We start from the raw sequence: 19593 nt of genomic DNA on the forward strand, positions 1-19593 counted from the left end.
CGAGAGTGTCATGTTAGCGTGGGGTGCTTTCGTTAATCATGGTACATAGGTGCATGAGGGAGCTTGGTCAGCGTCTTTTAGGTTGCTCTGAAGGCCCAGGCGTAGGGGATCCACGATTCTCATTGTGCGAGATAAATCCAGACCAGACTAGCATTCTTGATGCCGTAGATGATTGCTCCTTTGAATGCTTTGCGGTACCCACCTCCGCAATGGGATATGCGCTCCGCAGATGACAGATTTGTAGCACGGCCACCTACCTAGGTAGCTAGGTTCAAACCAAGGTCAAGAAAGGGCCTTTAAAATGTACCCGATACTCAATCAGGTCATTGGCCCTAGCCATGAGAGTCGAGGTCGGATTTAGCACGCCAAGTAGTGTGGGTCGCGCCCTGAGTCGGCGGGCGTCGCGCGGAACCCCGGTCGTTTTTTCCGCGCGCGGAGGAGGAGGGCAAGAGCTCAAGTCACCTTGCTTGCCCGCCGCTTCAACAACCCACCTCCGAACAACAACCCACCTCTCGCCCTGCCAACCTCTCGCACATCTACCACTCGACCGCTATCCCGGATCGCCAATCCTTACCACATAGCACACCCACAATCGGTCCCGGCCGAACGACACCACAGCCATGGTGAGTCGGGCTACCTACCGCAACGTCATTTTCATTCCTAGCGCGCGCGTCTTCGCAAACGCGATCGACATTGCGCCTACCTACCTACCCTCTTCCTTCCATACGTCACCGAGGAACACCAAGACACCAGAAACTACGGGCGCGTGAGAAACACAAACACTGACCGCAACAAACAATGTGCTTTAGGCCCGCAACTCGGAGAAGGCGCAATCGATGCTGTTCCGCTTCCGGGCGGCGCAGGCGGCGGACCTGGGGATCCTGGACATGTCGCGCACGCGGCGGCCGAAGCTGATCACGTCGATCGACTCGATCCCGACGTGCGAGAAGTGGCGGGGGCAGGTGCTCAAGGAGATATCGCGCAAGGTGTCGCGCATCCAGGACGAGGCGCTGTCGGACTACCAGATCCGCGACCTCAACGACGAGATCAACAAGCTGATGCGCGAGAAGCACATGTGGGAGGTGCAGATACGGAACTTGGGGGGCCCGAATTACATGAGAGGGGGCAGGATGGTGGATGAGGAGGGCAGGGAGATACCGGGCGGCGGGAAGGGGTATCGGTATGTGTGGTCCTTTTTCTTTTTTTCTTTTTCCCTCTCTTCTCTTCTCCTCCTCCTTCTTCTTCTCCTTCCTCGCCGGCTGTGTGGTGGATATTGCTCGTGAGTGAGAGAGGGGAAAACGCTGACGATGGGCTTGTTCGTTCACTTCAGATATTTCGGCCGGGCACGCGAGCTGCCGGGCGTCAAGGAGCTCTTCGAGGCGGCCAAGGCGCCGCCGCAGTCGCAGTCGGTGCACGACGGCCCGACGCGCGCGGAGCTGCGCCGCAACGTCGACGCGTCGTACTACGGCTACAACCTGGACGAGGAGGACGGCGCGCTGCTGGCGTACGAGAAGGCCAAGGAGGAGGAGGCGCTCGGGAACCTCATGCAGCAGCCGGACGACATGGTGGACGTCGTGGACGTGCGGTCGTCGTCGTCGGCGAAGAAGGGCAGGAAGAGCAATCGCCGTGACGACGATGAGTGGGTGGAGTTGCCCGGGGACGCGGGAGATGGCGTGGGCTGGGTGTTGCCGTCGCTGGATGAGGTGCAGGAGGAGCTGGTCGATCGCCGGCGCCGCAAGCTGCTGGACAAGCTCGCTGGTTAAAAGATTATTCCCCGATTCGGGAGGCGGCGGGGGCAGGCAGGCGAAAGAGCAAAAAGGAAACATCTGGCATGGAGGAGGGAGGGGGGGTCACGGCAACACAGAATGAAAGCGGGGAACGAAAGGGCATGCATGGGGCACGGGATCATTGAGTCAATGCCAAAGTTTTCAATGTAATAATACCAACCGGGCGTCTTGAAGGGAGAGAGATCCTGGCTTGAAATCAGAAAGAAAAAAATGCTTTTGGACCTTGTCCAAGTAAAATCCATTTGAATCCTTGGAATAACGCTTCGGTTTACCTACAAGAAAGCATGTCCTCTCTCTCTCATTCGCCGATTATACAGAAAAGCGATTTCCATTGCCTAAAAAAAACGAATAAGCCGTCTCGAAAAAAAAAGGACATAGGTGCCTATCCACAACCGTTCGTGCCCAAACCCTGACAAGAAGACGGGGGGTATCAATCAGACCGCAAACGCCGTTTAAATCTTTAAAAACCCGAGACAACCCCCTTCCTGTGTAGCAGCTAACTTTTGTTTTTCGTGTTTAACCATCAGAAAATGCTCCACCACCCCAAGAACGCCGTTTGAGAAAGGGGAAGAAAAAAAAAACGTGTGACGGGAAATGATCTTTTCAAACAAATCACGACGGCTCCGGCTTCAAGCGCTTGTCGGCCGGCTCGCCGTTGTTGTACGCGACTCCCCCGGCCTCGCCGCCACCACCGCCGACCGACTCCCTCTTCCGCTTCTCCTCGCGCATGCGGCGCATGGCCTCCTCCTCCTTGGCGCGGCGCTCGCGCTCGGCCTGGCGGCGCTTGAAGGCGTCGCGGATGCGCTGCTCGGAGCGCGTCAGGTCCTCCTTGGACACGGCGTCGTCGATGCTCTCGAGCACCTTGTCGACGGTCGAGACGTGGTTGGCCTCGTGCTTGTCGTCGCGGAAGTGCGGGCGGCCGCGGTCGTCGCGCTTGAAGCGCCAGCGGCCGGCGGCGTCCTTGTAGCACTCGACGATGCGGCCGTCGAGCTGCTGCGCGACGGATTTGAGCACCTCCCAGTCGTCGTCGGTGACGTGCAGCGGCGCGAAGGCGCGGTAGTCGCCCTTGTTGTGGAAGACCATGAGGTCGAAGTTGGGCTTGGCGTCGAAGTCGGGGCCGCCGCCGCCGCCGCCGCCGCCAGTGTTGCCGTTGGCGACGAGCGGGGGGAAGTCGCCGAGGCGGAGGCGGAAGTCGATGGTGTTTTCGTGCGCGGGCTTCCACTTGAGGATCTTCTCGTCGGTGCCGAAGATGTAGGGCGTCTCCTTGCAGGTGAAGATGAGGCCGTCGTTGCCGTGCTTCAGGTCCGGCAGCTTGACGTCGAACATCCAGCTCAGCGCGTAGGGAAACGACATTTCCTTGAAGACGAGCTCGAAGGGCAGGAATTGGCGCTCCTCCGGGTGCCGCCGCACGAACAGCTCCTCCCACGGCTTCATGACCAGTGTCCGGAAGTAGCCCAGCCGCTTGTCCAGCGGCTTCTCCGTTTGCGACTTGCCGTCGATGGCCAGACAGTCGAAGACCAGGAAGCGCAGCTTGAGGCCGCCGGGCTCCTGGTCGTACACCAGCTCCCCATCAACGATAGTGCCAGTGTGGAAGGTCTGATAGCTCGGATCGTCGTGGCGCGGGAAGTGGAGGTTCGGGACGAAATAGTAGTCGTTTTTGCGATCTATGAGGTAGTGGATCTCGTTTGGGCCGTCGTTGGTGAAATACAGCAAGCAGCGGATGCCGTCCGTCTTCTCGCAGAGGTAGTAGTCATGCTCCATGAGCTCGCGCAGGTGCTTGCGCGCAAACGAGACGGGCTGGGCGCCGGGGAAGTTGTTGTTCCTGCGGCCTAGAAGATGCGCGACCTCGGCGCGGAACTGCTCGGCAAGGCCTCTGTCGGCCTTGACGCCGGGGATGTCGGGGATTGGCATGGTGAGGCGCGCGTCCGGTCAGGGAGCGCGGCGGGAGCGAGCAGCGGTTACGGAGAGGCGGTGGTGGCTTGATCGTGGCGGTAGTGGGTGCGGTGGTTCCAGGCAGTTGCGGCGCCTCGGAGCTTCACGTCGACGCGACTCAAGAGAGCCGCAACCGAAGGCGGCACACGTGACCAGGCGTGTGCATTGTCGCGAACCGGCGCTCGCTTTCTCGACAGCACTTCTTTGTACTGGTGTGGTTCTCTCTGGCAGAAAGCACACTTTCCGCATCCAGACGGGGAGTTACGCAAGAGGCCAGCTTGGAGGAGACGCTGGCGGAGAGTGCTCCGGGAAAGGCTGAACCAGGCAGGACCGCAAGCACCTACGATAAGAATGACTGGCCTTATGCACAAGGCACAGCTAATAATGCAATAATGAACGAAGACTGGACGGGCAGTGACGACATTCCGAGCGGCTGCTTCAGGAAGCGTCCACAGAACGCACGGGCCATGCGTTCTGCTGACTGATCGACGTATAACCACGGGCATCCGCTGCGTAGCACGACGCGCAATTCTAAACATCCTCTGTTGCTACGAGGCGAACTTACTACAGCATTCATCTGCGACCATGTGGGCATCGCGCTCCTCCCGTTTGGCGGCGGCTTTCCGGCCCGCCATAATCGCTCGAAGACCTCCAGCTCTGCCCACCATTCGCCATCAGAGCCAGTACTATTACCGCCGCGGTCCCACGTACACCAGATTCCAGAGAGTTTGTATTCGCAGGCCGTGGGAAAACGCACCTTCTAACATGTCCAGGCCGGAAATCTCTTCACCAGATGGGCCGCCCGGCCGACTTTCTACTATGAGGTTGGCGGGCTTGGTGCGGCCGCTGGCGGCTTCTACGTCTACAACCTTGAGGTCTGAAGGTACCTCGAATTCGCTATAGAAACTCGGCTGACAGCTTCCAGGTGGTCCCTGTATGTGCAGCCAATATCAAAGAAACGCTTATAAAAGCTAGATATTAACAGGGTTTAGGTCTCCGGCAGACGGCGGTTCAATGTCGTATCACCAGAGCAAGAAAAGAGCATGTCCAAGGAGATGTACGCCCAGGTACTGCAGGAGTACCACGGTCAGATCCTCCCAGCTTGGGACCGCCGAGTGCAAATGGTCCAACGGGTACTCGACCGCCTCATTCCAGCCTCAGGCCTTGACAACGAGCAATGGGAAGTACATGTCATCGACAGTCCTGAGATGAATGCCTTCGTCATTCCCGGGTAAGTTAAACATGTGCTTTCATCTTCAACTTTCTAATGGCTGTCAAGTGGGAAAGTCTTCGTCTTCTCTGGCATTTTGCCCATCTGCAGGAATGAGGATGGTCTCGCCGCAGTTCTTGGGCATGAAATCGCCCATAATGTTGCCCATCACTCTGCAGAGCGCATGAGCCAGAGCGTCTTTGTCCTTGCTGCAGCGCTAGCTGTCGACATCTTCCTTGGTGGTACTGGCGGCATTACCAGGATGCTCCTCGATCTCACCTTCCTGAAGCCAGGCAGCAGGAGTCAAGAGGTAGGTGGGGGCGCAATCCTCTTGTGATCAGTCAGCTGACAGCGTGATGCATTAGTCGGAAGCCGATTTCATTGGGTTGAGTAAGTTTGTACTGATTGCGGATTAAAGTACCCAGGCTTACAAAACGACAGTGATGATGGCGCAGAGCTGCTTCAATCCCGAAGAAGCTGCCGCTTTATGGGCAAGGATGGAGGAGGCTGAAGAAGTTGCCGTCCCTCAATTCATCAGCACTCACCCTTCAAACCACAACCGTCAACAAAAGATCCTGGAGTGGTGAGAATCCTAGAGAAAAAAAAAATTCATATCGCGGCTGAGACTTATAACCATGCAGGCTCCCCGAAGCTCAAGAGAAGCAAGCTCAGGGCGACTGTGCGTCAGTACTCGATTACGGTGAGTCGTTGAAACCTGTCGCCGAACTTCCCTTCTAATATGAGGTGTAGCGGATGCTTTTCGAAAGAAGTTCAGATCGAACGAGTGGCAGACGTCCATAATTTAATTTATGCAATACGATCCCCCACTCATGCTCGGCTCCGCAACTACGCTCTTATTAGAGACTACACATTTCGTTGAGGAGAACATTAGGTTATATAATTATTACGACTACGCTCGCCGTGTTTTGACCAGTGATGGAATATGCCTCACCCGAAGACGAGAAACTTCACAGTCATGATAAGTCGAGCTTCCCTCCAGAATCAGCCAAAGTCGCTGAATAGGAAAAAGAAAATGAAAAAGAGAAAACGGACGATCCGTCAACTCTGTATAACTACCGCCCCCACCGTCAACCCATCCTGCGGATCGTCCTGCGCGAGGGGAGCCTGGCTCAACTTCAACCAGCACAGCTTATCGAAACTCTGCCGCACCTGCTGGTAATCCCACGCGACCGCCACGCACTTCTGCGTCCCGATCTGCTTGTTGTAGATGGCGCACGCGTCCATGCACTCCTCGAACGTGTCCAGCCGCTGCTTGCTGGCCGACACGATGTCGCACGTTTCCGGGCAGATGTTGATGCCGCACAGCTGCAGGAACGTCAGCGAGCCGTTGGTCGTCGTGTAGGACTGGCCCGTCCGAGAAGGACAGCCGATCGTGTCCAGATTCGAAGCGGTTGGCGAGGCAGAGCCTCTGAGAGTGGTGGTGGAGGAGGACGATGCAACGGTGGGCGTGGACGCTGCGGCGGAACTGTGTGCGAAAAGCGGATCAGTTCACAAGACTTTCGATTCGAATGAAAAATCCCACCACCACCGCGGCTCAATTCCACCCCGAAATAACGAAGGGAAGAGAGAGGAAATTAACTTACCTCTTCGCCGCCGCCGCCAGCCCTCCCCCGACACCTCCCCCTATCGCGCCCCCCAACACCAACACCAGCAGCAAAATAACGCACCAAAACGCACCCGGCCTCAACCCGCACACCCGCCTCTCCCTCTCCTTCTCCCGCCCCTCCCACTCCCGATACCACCCCGGCTCCAGCCCCGGTTGCCCCTGTATCCGCTGTTGTTGTTGAAGCAGAGACGGCGAAGACAAAGAACCGACGTCTTCCTGACCATGATGATGATGATGATGATAATGCTCCGGCGCCCGCGCGGCCAGCCAGTCCGCGCGCAACGTCGACGAAGTGGTCGTTCCCGTCCCCCCTTGCTGCGGGTCATGCAAACCCGCTGGTAGGGGCAGTGACAGCGGCGGCGAGCTGGTGCCTCCTGGTGGTGGCGTTGTTACGACGCCGTGTTTGGTGTCATCGCTGCCTGCGTTGTCGTCGTAGTCGCCCGTGGTGGTGGTGGTGGTGGTGGGGTTTGTCGGGTAGGGCCCTTCGTGCGGCGGCGGCGGCAGCGGGTACCCGCTCGCGGCTTCTGTGCTGTCCGATGAGGGGGCTAGCGTGCTGCGAGGGGTTGCGGGCGGTTGGGGGGTTGGGTGGGGGGTTGCGGGTAGGTGGTGGACGGATGGTAGTGCTGCTGCTGCTGCTGCTGTCGGGAAGGACGAGGAGGGTGGTGGTGGTGGTGGTGGGGAGTATGGCATTGGGTATGGTCGTTTTTTTTCTTCCCTAATGGTGTTGCTTCTATTGGGCCGTGGGAAGAACGATTGATCTCGTGACGAGAGTGCTTGGATGTCGTCCTGCGGGTGTGAGTGAAACGCAGGTGATGGCAGAAGACCAGACGAGGGGTTCGTATGGGTGGATTGGCAGCAGAGAAGGATAGGGCTGCTTTAGGAGTATACGAGGTAGGCTCTGGGGTGTGGGAGGGATTGGTCAGCTAGCTAGTAGTAGTAGTATCAGTCTTCCCTCAAGTTCAGCCGCATCTCCAGGGGGACGGGAAAAGAGCGAGAGGGGAGGCTGAGGCGGCGAGAGAATGTGGAAATTGAAGGGCCTGGCGGCTTTCCCACCTGCAGCGGACGGCGAGTGGCGCACGTTGGCCGTGGGTATACTTACAGGTAACGGCCAGCTCTCCCTCCTTGCTTTTTGTTTTTCCAATCTTCGCACCACTCCGGCACGGACTCGAATATGCCCGTCTGACAGGCTTTGCTTGCGATCTGCAAAGAAGCAAGGCTAGCTGCGCTCCATCGGGGCAAGTGGGACCGTTGGGGACGCCGAAGAGTTTGCTCTCCTCGACGTTGTGTCACCGGAAGTCATGCAACGCGATAATTTCGCATACATGGGGGCCGAGATGCGCACTTCGTTCTTACCCTTCCCAGTATCTGTAGTGTGGTCTTTTCGGCATGGGGGCAACGGTTAGTCTTTAGAGCGCGAAAGATCCTTGAGCTTATCTACGGAGGCTCAAGTCATCGTAGAGGTTCTTGGTACCGTCAATGGCTGCGTCGACACCGCCATGAGCGAGGGGTAGTTTCCTAGCTGGCAGTTCGACGCCTGAGAGCCCAGAGTCGGCTTTCCGCTTCTTGAATTAAACTGCTGTCCTTATGACTGGCACTGTTTTGATGCATGCATAACTCTGTTCAATTGCCAAAAAGACATTCTACGTAACAACACCTGAACGACACAACAAAAAATGGAGATGATGATGTAAAGATTGATCTGTATAGCCACGCGCGATATTTACACGTCAGGCGCACTGACGGCCTTACTAAGTTGACTCGCTGGAAGAAAGACGAAACCGCCGACTGCAGCAAGAGTGAAACAAGCATCTGAAACTCCACAGATAAAGCAAGCACCGTCAAGACGCGCACCATGTGTGATCCGGAACGCCTGTTCTCCGCTACGCTGCTCCCGCTATGCAAATCTGACCATCCGCTGTGGAAGACCAGACGCCCAAGCCCTTCCCAAAGACACAACGCTGTTGCATAATCAAACAAATCAATACTTGTCCTTCTTCTTGGACGAAAAGAAGTGGTGCTTTTTCTTCTCCTTCTCGGGCTTCCCACCCGGCGCTGGGCTTCGAGCAGGCGAAGGCGCGCCATTCGACGACCTCGAGCCACCGGGACCCACATGCATGTTCGCCATCTGTTGCGTTGGGGGCTGGGGCGGCGGGGCCATTTGACGCAGCTTGTGCAACTGCTCATGTGGCGGTGGTGCAGGCGGCTTCGGCTCAGGCTCCCTCTCGAAGAGATGAGCCGGTGCTTTCGGCGGCGGTTGCTCCATGGGAATGCCGAGACGGCGCTTGTCAACAGTCAAGTCACCAACTTGGCGCAGGAAGAGCCCCGGCGTTAGCATATGCGAGGTGGCGAGGAATATGTCGCGTGATGTCGCTTGGCTGAGCTCGTAGCAAGAGCGAGATTCGGAGTAAGTCGCACCACCGGCCATAAAGACAAGAATCCGCTGGCGCGGTTCCACAGAGGCCATGCGCGATTTGGCCCACGTGGGTTTAGCAGACCGGAGCGAGGACGCGGCAGCGGCAGCTTCTTGCTGTGCAGCCTGGTCGGCGGCCGCATCCACATGAGGCTTGGTGTAGGGAAAGAGGTTCTGATCAAGGGTACCGCGAACATGGTCCTCCAGTAGCCTCTTGACATTCGGCTCGAATCGGGATAGTGCGTACTCCTCTTCTGCGCCAGCAGGAGGCTGCTTGGCTGGGAAAAGCGGTGGTGGCGGTGGCTCCTTGTCTTTGAGCTGCTTCTCCGTACGAGCGCCGAGAAGGTCAAGGTTTTTCAGCACTTGCGTGTCCTGGGGAGGCAGCGATGCATGTGCTAGTAGGAGGTTGAGGTCTGAGGGGTGAAGCCCATTCTTGTACAAGAGATACAGGGCAACGAGACGAAGCCGATCGGGAGGGCTGACGCTTTCCTCGTCGAGAATCCGAACGAGCTGATCCGCCATGTTCTTTGGTTTGCGGTAGTCTTCGTCTAGGCCTGTCGCTAGGGACTGAAGGAGAATTAGGATGATGCAATGAGTGTAGGGTGCTCCTACTGACCTGCTCAACCGATGCCACGTCTGGTAATTTGCATCTCTGGAAGATGTTCATGCACTCCTGAGCCATGCTCAGATGCAACGAGTAGGCGCCTTTCATTTCCTGGAACTGTGGCAAACCAGCAAGCATGTCTTTGATGGTGTTCAGGTTGGTGGCGTCGTTGGCGTCGGTCTTTGTGAATTGCGGATTCTCCCTGATGAACCTTTGGAAGTCGCCCATCAGCTTTTCGATTGTGTCTTTCATGTGCCTGTGGCGGTTTTCGACCCATATCTGGTCCTTTTCTCCTATCTCCATCTCCTTCTCCTCCTCGTCGGCTTCGCCTTCGTTGAGGATGGTCTTGTACGTGACTTTGTCGCCGTCTTTGATTGGTAGGAGGTCGTGGGCCATGGCCTGATACGTGAACTCGTGAAGCAAAGGTGAGTGTAGGTCCATTGACCGATCCACGATGTACAGGACACCGCGGGGACGATTCGAGGGCGGAGGCCAGTTCTGATGGAACTTTTTGTACATGTCGATCTCGTCCTGGACAAAGCGTGCCAGGTGCGAACAGAGTACGCTTGCCTCGTGAAGAGGGTTCTTTGGCCTGTAGTAGCGGATGGTGGGATATTCACCCAGCGATACACACAAAGAAACAATCTACACGCTGAATTAGACGTCGGGGTCGCGGCATGCTCGTTGCTTCAGTATGCACACCTTCTGAGCCATTTCTTCCATGTGGCGCCTGACCAGGTTGTTGCAAGCCGGATGGAACAGGATGGGGAAGCTCCAGGGATCACGGAACGTGATGAGGTGCGACTCGCGGGGGAAGTACTCGACGTTGAGAACCCTGAATAGGACAATCTGCTCGCGTGCGTTGTGCGACTTGTCTATGCGTTCTCGAAGCGGGCCGGGGAGCACTGGAATGCTGTCAGCCTAGGTCCGGGAGCACAGACGGGGCTGCGCACGAGAGGTCCAGATCAAGAAGGTTTTCCGGTAGCGGCGGCGCTCGAAGTCGGCCATGATGCAGTCGACAATGTGCGGCTGGGGGGAGAGTATGTACACAACATCCATGTCCTTGTTCATGGGCCGGCGGTCCGTGATCAACTCGATGTCTGAAGCTCAGTCAGGCGGGGGATTCGGCGCAGGCGGCGGGGCGAGAGAGCGGTACTGGTTATGTTCTCGTTCAGGATGTCGTCCTCGTTGACGACATTGTCTATGAGCTTGCGGCTCGCTTCGTCCACGACCATGACTTTCCACTGCGTGTTTCATGAGGGGTCAGCCAGAGGGCGGCGCGAGGGGAGGTGGGACAGACTTCTCCCTTGGCTGTGTTGCGGATCGTGTCGAGGATGACTGCGCGCGCGGTTAGCAGGGCGCTGGGGGACGGGGTCGCGCGCGGGGCTGCTGCTCACTCTCGCGCTGCGTGTCGATAATGGAGACGCCCATGGCGGGCAACGGTGGGCGCAGGCGGCGCTACGACGGGAGCTCGCTGGAGCTGTCGCTCGGCGGCGGAGCTCTTGCAGAGGGGGCGGAGGGAAGCTGTTCGACCAGCGGACGCGGCTCTCTGGAGGTCAGGGACGGGGATTGGGCTCGGTGCTCAGGCACAGGGTAGGTGAGTGCGGTGGGCAGGCCAAGATCAAAGGCGGCGGGCCCTGTGGTGCGGCTTTGGGCGCAATGCGGCGGCGGAGCTCCGGTTGCCGTGCCTGTCGCACCGCCCACCCGACTCGCCGATCGCCTGCTTTCTTGTCCAACCTTTTCGCGCGCCCTCTCGTCGCCGCTCGCCCTGCACCAGCTCTGGCTGCCCCGCCCTCCGAGACTCGCCTTGTGCATTGCCATTGAGAGACTGTGCTTGCTATGCAAGCCCGCTTTCGCCGTGCGGGAGTTTGCCTTTTCTGCGCCCTCACCACGAGGCGCATTCCCTTCGCCACACATGCTGTGAGCTTGCACACCTCAGCGCCGCTATGGCGCATTGCCCCTGCCAGGGTAAACTCCATCCTGTCTCGCCAGCGTCTATCCGCTGCTAACGATTATATTCTCAGAAAAAGCCAGCTAAATCACGCGTTATACTGGCACAAAAACCTTGGTCTCGCTTGCGTTCACGAGATCCACGAGATGTGCTGGCACCACCACCCGAGGACCGCGAGAGAACCCCTGTCGGTGCGATCATCCGGCGCGCAATCGCTGCGCTCCCATCTGTCCGGAGTGCTGTTGCGGAGTCTCCAGCTCTCGAACACATGGGAGTGCGGCGGGACGAGCTGACGAGGCACTGGAAATCATTCGACGCAAAACTACGCGCGGGCTTCTTGAAGGTTGAAAGGAACGTCGAGAGCCAAGATGAAGAAATGGCCAAGCTCTCCTTGATCCTGAAAAAAGCCTGGGTTGAACGCGGCCCAGTTGGCATGCAATTCCAGCTCCAGAACGCCTTCCTGGGCCATATCGCGTCATCGAAGTCATTCTCGAAAGATGACTACCAGAACCAAAAAGCCCTGGCCGACCTGCGCTACCCCGCCGAGTGGTATCCTGCTACCCGCAGGGTGCAACGGAAGATCATTCTGCACGTCGGGCCCACGAACTCGGGCAAGACATATCATGCGTTGAAGCGCTTGGAGGAGGCCGGATCCGGTGTCTATGCGGGGCCCCTACGCCTCTTGGCTCATGAGGTGTATACTCGCATGGTCGCCAAGGGAATCCCCTCTGCGCTTATTACAGGTGAAGAGAGGCGGAACTCTGTTGCTGCACATGGGATGTCGAAACGAACCGCTCAGCACTTCGCCTGCACAGTTGAGATGATTCCCCTCAACCAGCAAATGGACGTTTGCGTCATCGATGAAATCCAGATGATCGGTGACCTCGAGCGCGGCTGGGCCTGGACTCAAGCCGTGCTGGGAGTACAGGCGAAAGAGCTCCATCTCTGCGGTGAAGCGAGAACCGTGCCCTTGATCCGTGAACTAGCTGCTAGTATGGGCGATGAAGTGCAAGTCAATAACTACAATCGCCTAACCCCCCTGGACATGGACAACGACCACGTTGGCTTCGACTTCAAAGACCTTCGCAAAGGTGATTGCATTGTTGCTTTCTCTGTCATGGAAATCCATGCTTTGCGCAAGCAGATTACAACTCAAACTGGCAAAAAGGTCGCAATCGTCTACGGTAGCCTGCCTCCAGAAACGCGCGCACAGCAAGCCAGGCTGTTCAACGAGCCCGACAGCGGATATGATGTTCTGGTGGCCAGTGATGCCATCGGCATGGGGCTTAATCTGTACGTACATGTTCCTGTAACGAAAGGTTGCAAGCAGCAAGCAACAAGCTGACATTGTCTAGGAGCATCAAGCGCATCATCTTTGCCGCGGTAACAAAATTCAACGGCTTTGAGAAAGTGTCCATTCCGGTACCGCATCTGAAGCAGATCGCTGGAAGAGCAGGCCGTTATAAGTCGGCGCATGATGCAAACAAAGAGGCCGAGCAGACTTTGGAGAATTCGAATACGACCGATGTTGCGGCTACTACCCCAGACGGTGTCACCCCAGAGGAAATCCCTGATCGTTTTGAGTTCGCGGAGCCGCCACCGGGGGGTGGTCTGGTCAGCACACTTAATCGGAGTGACATGCAAACGGTGCAGAGGGCTCTGATTTCAGAACCTGAACCAATCAAGACAGCGGGTCTATTCCCTCCAGATCCCATTATCGAACGGTTTGCCAACTACTTTCCCCCGGGAACACCCTTCAGTTACATCCTGCTGCGCCTACATGACATCTGTAACATTAACCCTCGATTTCACATGTGCGTCTTGAAGGATCAGCTGAACGTCGCCGACACTATTCAGCCGATTGAAGGCCTTTCCGTCCTGGACAAGATCACACTTTGTGCGGCCCCCGCCAATGCAAGATCGACCGGAAACGTTCTCTATAACATGGCAAAGTGTGTGGCTGACCAGAAGAATGGTGATTTGCTGGATATCGAGGGGTTCAATTGGGATCTCTTGGATCGACCTATAACCGCTGATCGCGAGCTCCTCCGGGAGTTGGAGCAGCTTCATAAGTCGATTGTGCTTTATCTTTGGCTAAGCTACCGATTTTCTGGTGTCTTTGGCACAAGGGCCTTGGCATTCCACGCAAAGTCTTTGATTGAGACTGCGATCGAAGCGACGCTCGATGAGCTTTCAAAATCCAAATCCGTTATGAATAGGATCAGAAAGAAAAAGACGACTGCGGGTGCACGTAGAATTGACGTCGGGCAAGGACCGGAAAGCACTAAAACCCCGAGCATGGAACAGCAAATGTCAGCGGGAAGTCGGTATGAGCAGGCGGACATACTTGATGGTGCGGACGACAATCAGGGGGTGGAGCCGGTCGAAGTCACTCGTGAGGCAGTACTTCAACACGTTGCAGATGAGGACGGCACCTCTGCAGAATCCAAGAAGGAGGGTCGTCACGCGGAACTTGATGTGGATTCACGATCGTCGCTGAAGGAGGGGCAGGCGAATATCTGAAAGCGAAAAAGATGCACAGGGTACGAACACGAATACGGCCCGGGTCCGTAAGGTAGATGATACGGCCAATCCAAAAGTTGTTGTAAGATATGGGAAGCTCTTTGATTTTAGATAGGCATAGATGCTAGAATCAGAACGTCCATAAGGGCAAATGATGATCAGGGCTTGGCAGGGCTGAGGCTCCGGTGACGTCGGGCCGGGAGATTGCGGCGCTTCCGGAGATCCATGGTTGGCTTTGGCCCAGGGTTTTGTTCGGCCGCGCAGCCGCCATCATCCGCGCTCAACACACCTCATCACCACGCGCTTCCTTTGCAATTCTCGCCCACCCACCCTCCGCCCTTGACCCTTCGCCTGACCCCTGCGGTCGCATCGGCCGCAAACCCTTGTGCATCATGGCTGGCTCCTCGCTGCTGGAGATGCCTCGTCCCTCTGTAAGCGCCCACGCGCCCGCCGCCAGACCACCGCCCAGGAGTGACTGACGCCTGCAGACTTTCCTCTACGCCATGTCCCTGCGCACCGGCGTCGAGCTCATCGTTCTGACCATTTTGGTCAACAAAATCACCGGCTTCTACGGCATCCTAGCCCTCGCGACCGGCTACCACGTCTCGCCGCTCCAGCTTTCCATGTACATCTACTCCATCATCGCCCTCTTCCTCACCGTCTACCTGGCCCGGTACATCCGCAAGCAGGACCCGCTGCGCTGCCTCGCCCTCGCCTGGTTCTATGCCATCGACACCGTCGTCAACGCCGCCTACACGGCCGCCTTCGGCATCGCCTGGTTCCTGGTCCTGGCCCAGCACCCGCACGAGCGCGCGCCCGGCAGCGCCGACGGCCCCGGCGGCAAGATGATTGGCGACACGTCCGGCTTCACCGACCCCAAGTACAACGTCAGCCAGGTCGACGTCGTGGCCAAGCCGGCCGGGGCGGGCGGCGTCGTGACGGCGGGCCAGGAGGCCGTCGCCGTCGGCTCGGGCGACGGCGGCTTCCCGGCCGCCGGCCTGGGCAGCGCCGTCTTCCAGAGTGGCAGCGTCATGAGCATCACCGTCATCTCGGCCCTCTGGGCCGTGCGCCTCTACTTCGTCGTCGTCATGCTCGCCTACGCCCGCAACGTGCTGCGCCAGCACATCATGATGACGTCGGCCTCGCAGTACACGCTGCACACGGGCAACCCGTCGGACGAGCTCGCCGAGAACCCCTTCGCCGCGGACCGCGACGAGGGCCGCGGCTGGAAAGGCCGCCTCGGCCGCGCCATGGTCTCGGTCGGCCGCGAGTACTGGCTCGGCCGCGACGAGGACGGCGAGTGGATGCGCGGCATGGGCGGCAAGTTCCGCAACAGCACCAACAAGAACACCACCACCCTGCAGCCCGCCCCCGGCGTCGGCGAGCGCGAGCGCAGGAGGAGGAGCGGCACCGGCCCGCCCGCCCCGCCGCCCCAGCTGCCCCGCCCGGTCAGCCTCGAATCCATCCGTGATGCTCATTGAGGGAAGGATCCCTTCGTTTTGCCTCTCAATGCAGAGAAAGAGAAGAAGAGAAGAGTGGGGGAAATGGCCGTGTGTGCCCCGTTCACATACATTTCTGCATTTTGGAAGCATTAGCCTTGGACATTGGAAATGAAAAAAACGGACCGAAAGGGCATTATAATTGTAATGAGGAGGATTAGCATGGAAGAGCGAGACAATTTTTGCTCTTTCCGTTTTCTATTTTTTTTTTCTATAACTCGTTGGTTACGGGTCTCTCTCTCGCTTTTCTCGTCATGATATCCAGTGTTCCCGCTCGTTGGAGCTGTACCAATCGTACTGAATACCAATATCTTCAAACTTCTTTTTTTGAGAAACTGCTCATTCTTCCTTATATCACGATTTGAATTTGCTTCCGTGACGTCAAGCCAACTCGTTCGATCAATCGCTAAAAAAAACGACAGGCCCCCCAAAATGCTTTCTCTGCTCTTCGGATATAGCCGAGTTCCCGCTGTCTTAATTACAACCGGGTGTATTGGATAATTACAGTCGTCCTCTCCACCACCATTGCCACTACTTCCTCTCCTTTGTACAATGTCTTGTATATGCGCAGCCACATTGTCATCTAAGCTCTCCTTGCAATGTCGTAAGAGACGCTCCAGTCGTCGTCCCTTTGCCGCCTGCCAGCTGGCCTGCAGGGAGTACATGTATATATCATCACTACCCTCGTTCTTCCTCACGCAGCACGGCACACGGGAGTTTCTTTTCCTTCCTCCACTCCCTCTCTGGTCCCTTCTCTCCATATTCTTACAGCGCATGGCCTGTCTCCAAGGCCGTTTTGCTGTTGGTGTTTTTACCACCACCACCAGCAGGCTGGCGCTCTCCGGTATTGTATCGTGGCTTCTATGTCTTGAGCGAATAGGGGATCGTGTTCGGCGGGGGTGAGGATGTTGGTAGAATGGTAGGTGATATCCGCGTCGAACGAGGAGGCGAGGATTCATTGGTGTTGAAGCCTGCATAAGACCCCACCGGGATTTCTTTGTGTGGCAGGTTGAGAGGTACCGGGCCGCATCGCGTCCCCAAAGATTTCTATGGACAACCCCGCAGTGAAGGGGGGGGGGGGGGGGGGGGGGGGGGAGACGGGATCTACATGACATCACTAACCGGCTCGCCGCTCTCCGGATCGATCTCGAACTCGCCGCCGCCGCCGAACAGGCGCATGAGTGCGGGCGGCCACTGCTCGGGACCGCCGGCCGATCCGTTGGCCCCTGCCTGAGCGAGGACTGTTGACGGGGCTCCGTGTATGGCCATGGGTCCGACGGGAATAGGTTGCTGCTGCTGGCCGTCCACAGACATGGGCCCGGCGAAGTAGTTTTGCTTCGGCGCGAACTGCCACGAAGGCGAGTCGAGGCGGATGCTGTCCTGGTTGAAGAGAGCCCATGGGTTCGTTTCGCCGGGGTTGTTTGCGGCGGACGCGAGCGAGCTTGCGTTGGGGTTATTGCTGGACGGGCTGGTCGGAGGGGTGCGTAGGCGCTGGAGATCGGTCTCGAGGCGGGCGGCTAGTTGGTGGCGGAGGCTGGGCGGGGGTTGGCTTGTGTGCTTGAGGGTCAAGAGGTGCGATTGGATCAGGCGAAGGTCTGAGAGCATGTCCGTCAGTTGTTGCGTCCTGAGACCGTGCAAGTTGTGGACATACCGTCTGATTCACCCGTGCCGTCTTCCATGCCTTGTAAGACCAACAGGGCAGCCCATGTGATCATCTGCAGGAATTTAGCACTTATCAGACACCACATCTACCGATGGACTTACCACCAAGTCCCAATTACTCCAGATCCCATGGTCGTCATTGTGCAGTCTGAGTGCAGCGCGAGCGGAAAGCAGAAGCTCTTGGCGCTCGGCAGAGGCCACATTTCTTGCAAACATGTTGAAGCCTCTTGCGGGATGATAGATTGAGAGCACAAACAGCCGTTGCAGTATGTACTGTCGGAACAAAGCAAGGTTAGGGTTGTCGATCGCAGACGGCCCTACTGTTCATCAGTAAACCCACAGCAGACACAGACGTGTAGAAGCTCCACTTACGGGAAACCCCGCTGTATCGGACCAGCCAGTCATCGAGCTGTCGAGCCCAGTGCTTTATGACCCCAAGGTCATTTTCTGTGAACGGCGTGGCTGCTTGCGACGAGTGATCCGCCTCATGGGAAAAAATGAAAGACCATATTGTTGGGATGCCGCGGCCAGTGAAGTGCGACAAACCGATATGCATCATCTGAGTAAGATGATCGTACGGATCCCCGCCAGATGTTTGCAGCTGCAGCAGTGACGCCAAGGGCGCCTTTCGGGGAAGAATTGGGCAAGACATGTACAATGAGGCGTGTTCCAGATCAATGATCTGGAGCCCTCGGAAAAGACCGCACCACTCTCGTGATCTTTCGTCAATGTTCATCGGGCAGTAGTCGAGAAGGATTCTGTAGCCGATTGAGATCCATATGCCGGTCTCCTTAATGTAAGCTTCCGACACAAGTCCTGCAAGGATTAGGCCGAGAACATCCTGAAACCCCCGCTGCTCATCGGAAAGGTTCTCGTCGTTGAATGGCTCATTTTGGCGCGGAGATGGGACAGACAAGTCGGAGATAGCGCTACATGTTAGAACAAAGTAGTCCGGGGCCAGTGAAGCGACATCGGGGACAGGGTGGTGCAGGCCAGACACGTATAGGACGGATGCAAGAAGAAGCGGCGTAGGGGATGAGAATGTCTGCTTCTTTGACAGAAAATGAAGGCCCGGTACATTGTCGTGGAATCTATACGCGCGTTAAAAATAAATGGATGAGGGCCTGCGAGTATATGACTCACGAGGTCCATAGCTGCTTCATGACGGAGGGCGCCCAGATCCTGTCATTCTGGGGCTGTCTTGCCAGGCATCTCAGCTGAGAAACAGCAGGCCTGAGCCCACTGAACTCTGGATCTTCATCGTCCTCAAGAGAAAGAGCACCCGACGGACCGGCATCGGTTTGGCTACCAGGCGAAGAGTGTGCCGCTTTAGAGGACGTGCGGATTCCGAGAAGAGCTTCGATGACTTCAAGGCGTCCAAGTACCGAACCAGGGTCTGAGATTGAGGATCTTTTATTCTGTTCGGGTCTCACGTCGATGGATTCTCTGATGATAGCGGCCTAGCAAAGCTCAGCCCAAAGCACCGTAGGTGGGTGGGAACAGTCGGCGTACATTTGCGCGCGGTTTGAAGATGCAGTCGATTTTCTGAACGCGACAGCGTCTACATACACTCGAGCCCGGTTCAACCTGGCACTTCATCTAAACGATGGATCAGATGTGTTCGAGGCGGACGGGCGGTTAAGGCCGACCTTTTGGCGCCGACAGTTGACTGTTGGACGCGCGCCGGTTAGTACGGGCCGCACTGGCGGGGCGGATTTGGTTTGCCGTGCCGACTTACCGCATGCTTTGGTGGGCTTGGGCCCAATGATGATGCTCTCCTGCGATTTGGAGGCCATCTTGGAATACGATTGGAAGGACGAGGGCCATGGTGTCGTGCCACAAGATGCGCGAGCGGGGAGCGATCTCGGCAGCCGCTCCTTCCCGTCCAGCGCCCGCGCCATTTCTAATTCCCGGCCTGGCCACGACTTCCATCCTCGCTCCTGCCTCCACCCTCAAACATCTACCTTGCGCCATCTCGCGGCTTGGACTGAATGGCTTGAAGTGGCTGCCATGAGCTGCGACCGGACTCCTTGAATCAGCAAGACAGGAGATGTAGGTGCAATGGCAACATGGTGCGCCATTCCATTTCTATTGACTAACAGCCGGCCGGCCCTTCCTGAGACTTACAGGTGATGTTCGCAAGTGGGGCATGCTAGCTGCAGCTTCCCGCATTCTTTAAACTTTGACTCGGCCCTATTCTCCCTTACTCGCCCTGGCTCGAGCCTTCCCGGTGTTTGTCCAGACTCCAGACGACGCGGATCCACTGTGCCGTAGCCGGCCTGCCCATGACATGGAACATCAACCAATTCCAATGCCTTCTGCTTCTGGCACAGTCACGCAAAACTGCTCCCAAAAATGCAGAGTAAAGGATGATATTCATACCTCCAG

The 19593-nt window shown here is 57.2% G+C and overlaps 8 protein-coding genes across 8 annotated transcripts; 4 read left to right on the top strand and 4 right to left on the bottom strand.

The window, feature by feature from the left end:
• Window positions 1–620: 620 nt before the first annotated feature.
• Window positions 621–1763, top strand: ISY1 (NineTeen Complex (NTC) component; the record flags this gene model as incomplete). The annotated part of the gene is made up of 3 exons (XM_066776970.1): window positions 621–623; window positions 810–1180; window positions 1331–1763. The coding sequence occupies 3 exons, from the start codon at window positions 621–623 to the stop codon at window positions 1761–1763; spliced, it is 807 nt and encodes a 268-aa protein (XP_066632812.1).
• Window positions 1764–2399: 636 nt separating this feature from the next.
• CEG1 (Dcp1p-Dcp2p decapping enzyme complex alpha subunit) lies at window positions 2400–3698 on the bottom strand (the record flags this gene model as incomplete). The annotated part of the gene is made up of 1 exon (XM_066776971.1): window positions 2400–3698. The coding sequence occupies one exon, from the start codon at window positions 3696–3698 to the stop codon at window positions 2400–2402; it is 1299 nt and encodes a 432-aa protein (XP_066632813.1).
• Window positions 3699–4762: 1064 nt separating this feature from the next.
• On the top strand, window positions 4763–5266 carry OMA1 (metalloendopeptidase; the record flags this gene model as incomplete). Its single annotated transcript, XM_066776972.1, has 2 exons — window positions 4763–4950; window positions 5041–5266. The coding sequence occupies 2 exons, from the start codon at window positions 4763–4765 to the stop codon at window positions 5264–5266; spliced, it is 414 nt and encodes a 137-aa protein (XP_066632814.1).
• A 722-nt stretch (window positions 5267–5988) lies between these two features.
• On the bottom strand, window positions 5989–6780 carry SLS55_005526 (uncharacterized protein; the record flags this gene model as incomplete). The annotated part of the gene is made up of 2 exons (XM_066776973.1): window positions 5989–6415; window positions 6767–6780. 2 exons carry the CDS (start codon window positions 6778–6780, stop codon window positions 5989–5991), a joined length of 441 nt encoding a protein of 146 aa, XP_066632815.1.
• Window positions 6781–8534: 1754 nt separating this feature from the next.
• On the bottom strand, window positions 8535–11001 carry sec1 (syntaxin binding protein 1; the record flags this gene model as incomplete). The annotated part of the gene is made up of 7 exons (XM_066776974.1): window positions 8535–9533; window positions 9583–10215; window positions 10273–10475; window positions 10524–10670; window positions 10727–10814; window positions 10871–10908; window positions 10968–11001. The coding sequence occupies 7 exons, from the start codon at window positions 10999–11001 to the stop codon at window positions 8535–8537; spliced, it is 2142 nt and encodes a 713-aa protein (XP_066632816.1).
• Window positions 11002–11516: 515 nt separating this feature from the next.
• Window positions 11517–14044, top strand: SUV3 (RNA helicase; the record flags this gene model as incomplete). The annotated part of the gene is made up of 3 exons (XM_066776975.1): window positions 11517–11538; window positions 11659–12814; window positions 12877–14044. The coding sequence occupies 3 exons, from the start codon at window positions 11517–11519 to the stop codon at window positions 14042–14044; spliced, it is 2346 nt and encodes a 781-aa protein (XP_066632817.1).
• Window positions 14045–14460: 416 nt separating this feature from the next.
• Window positions 14461–15525, top strand: SLS55_005529 (uncharacterized protein; the record flags this gene model as incomplete). The annotated part of the gene is made up of 2 exons (XM_066776976.1): window positions 14461–14475; window positions 14533–15525. 2 exons carry the CDS (start codon window positions 14461–14463, stop codon window positions 15523–15525), a joined length of 1008 nt encoding a protein of 335 aa, XP_066632818.1.
• A 1122-nt stretch (window positions 15526–16647) lies between these two features.
• Window positions 16648–19001, bottom strand: SLS55_005530 (uncharacterized protein; the record flags this gene model as incomplete). Its single annotated transcript, XM_066776977.1, has 5 exons — window positions 16648–17138; window positions 17195–17224; window positions 17752–18296; window positions 18349–18601; window positions 18944–19001. The coding sequence occupies 5 exons, from the start codon at window positions 18999–19001 to the stop codon at window positions 16648–16650; spliced, it is 1377 nt and encodes a 458-aa protein (XP_066632819.1).
• Between the last annotated feature and the right edge of the window lie 592 nt (window positions 19002–19593).

Source organism: Diplodia seriata, assembly GCF_021436955.1.
Source record: "Diplodia seriata strain FDS-637 chromosome Unknown scaffold_5, whole genome shotgun sequence".
Classification (NCBI taxonomy): domain Eukaryota; kingdom Fungi; phylum Ascomycota; class Dothideomycetes; order Botryosphaeriales; family Botryosphaeriaceae; genus Diplodia; species Diplodia seriata.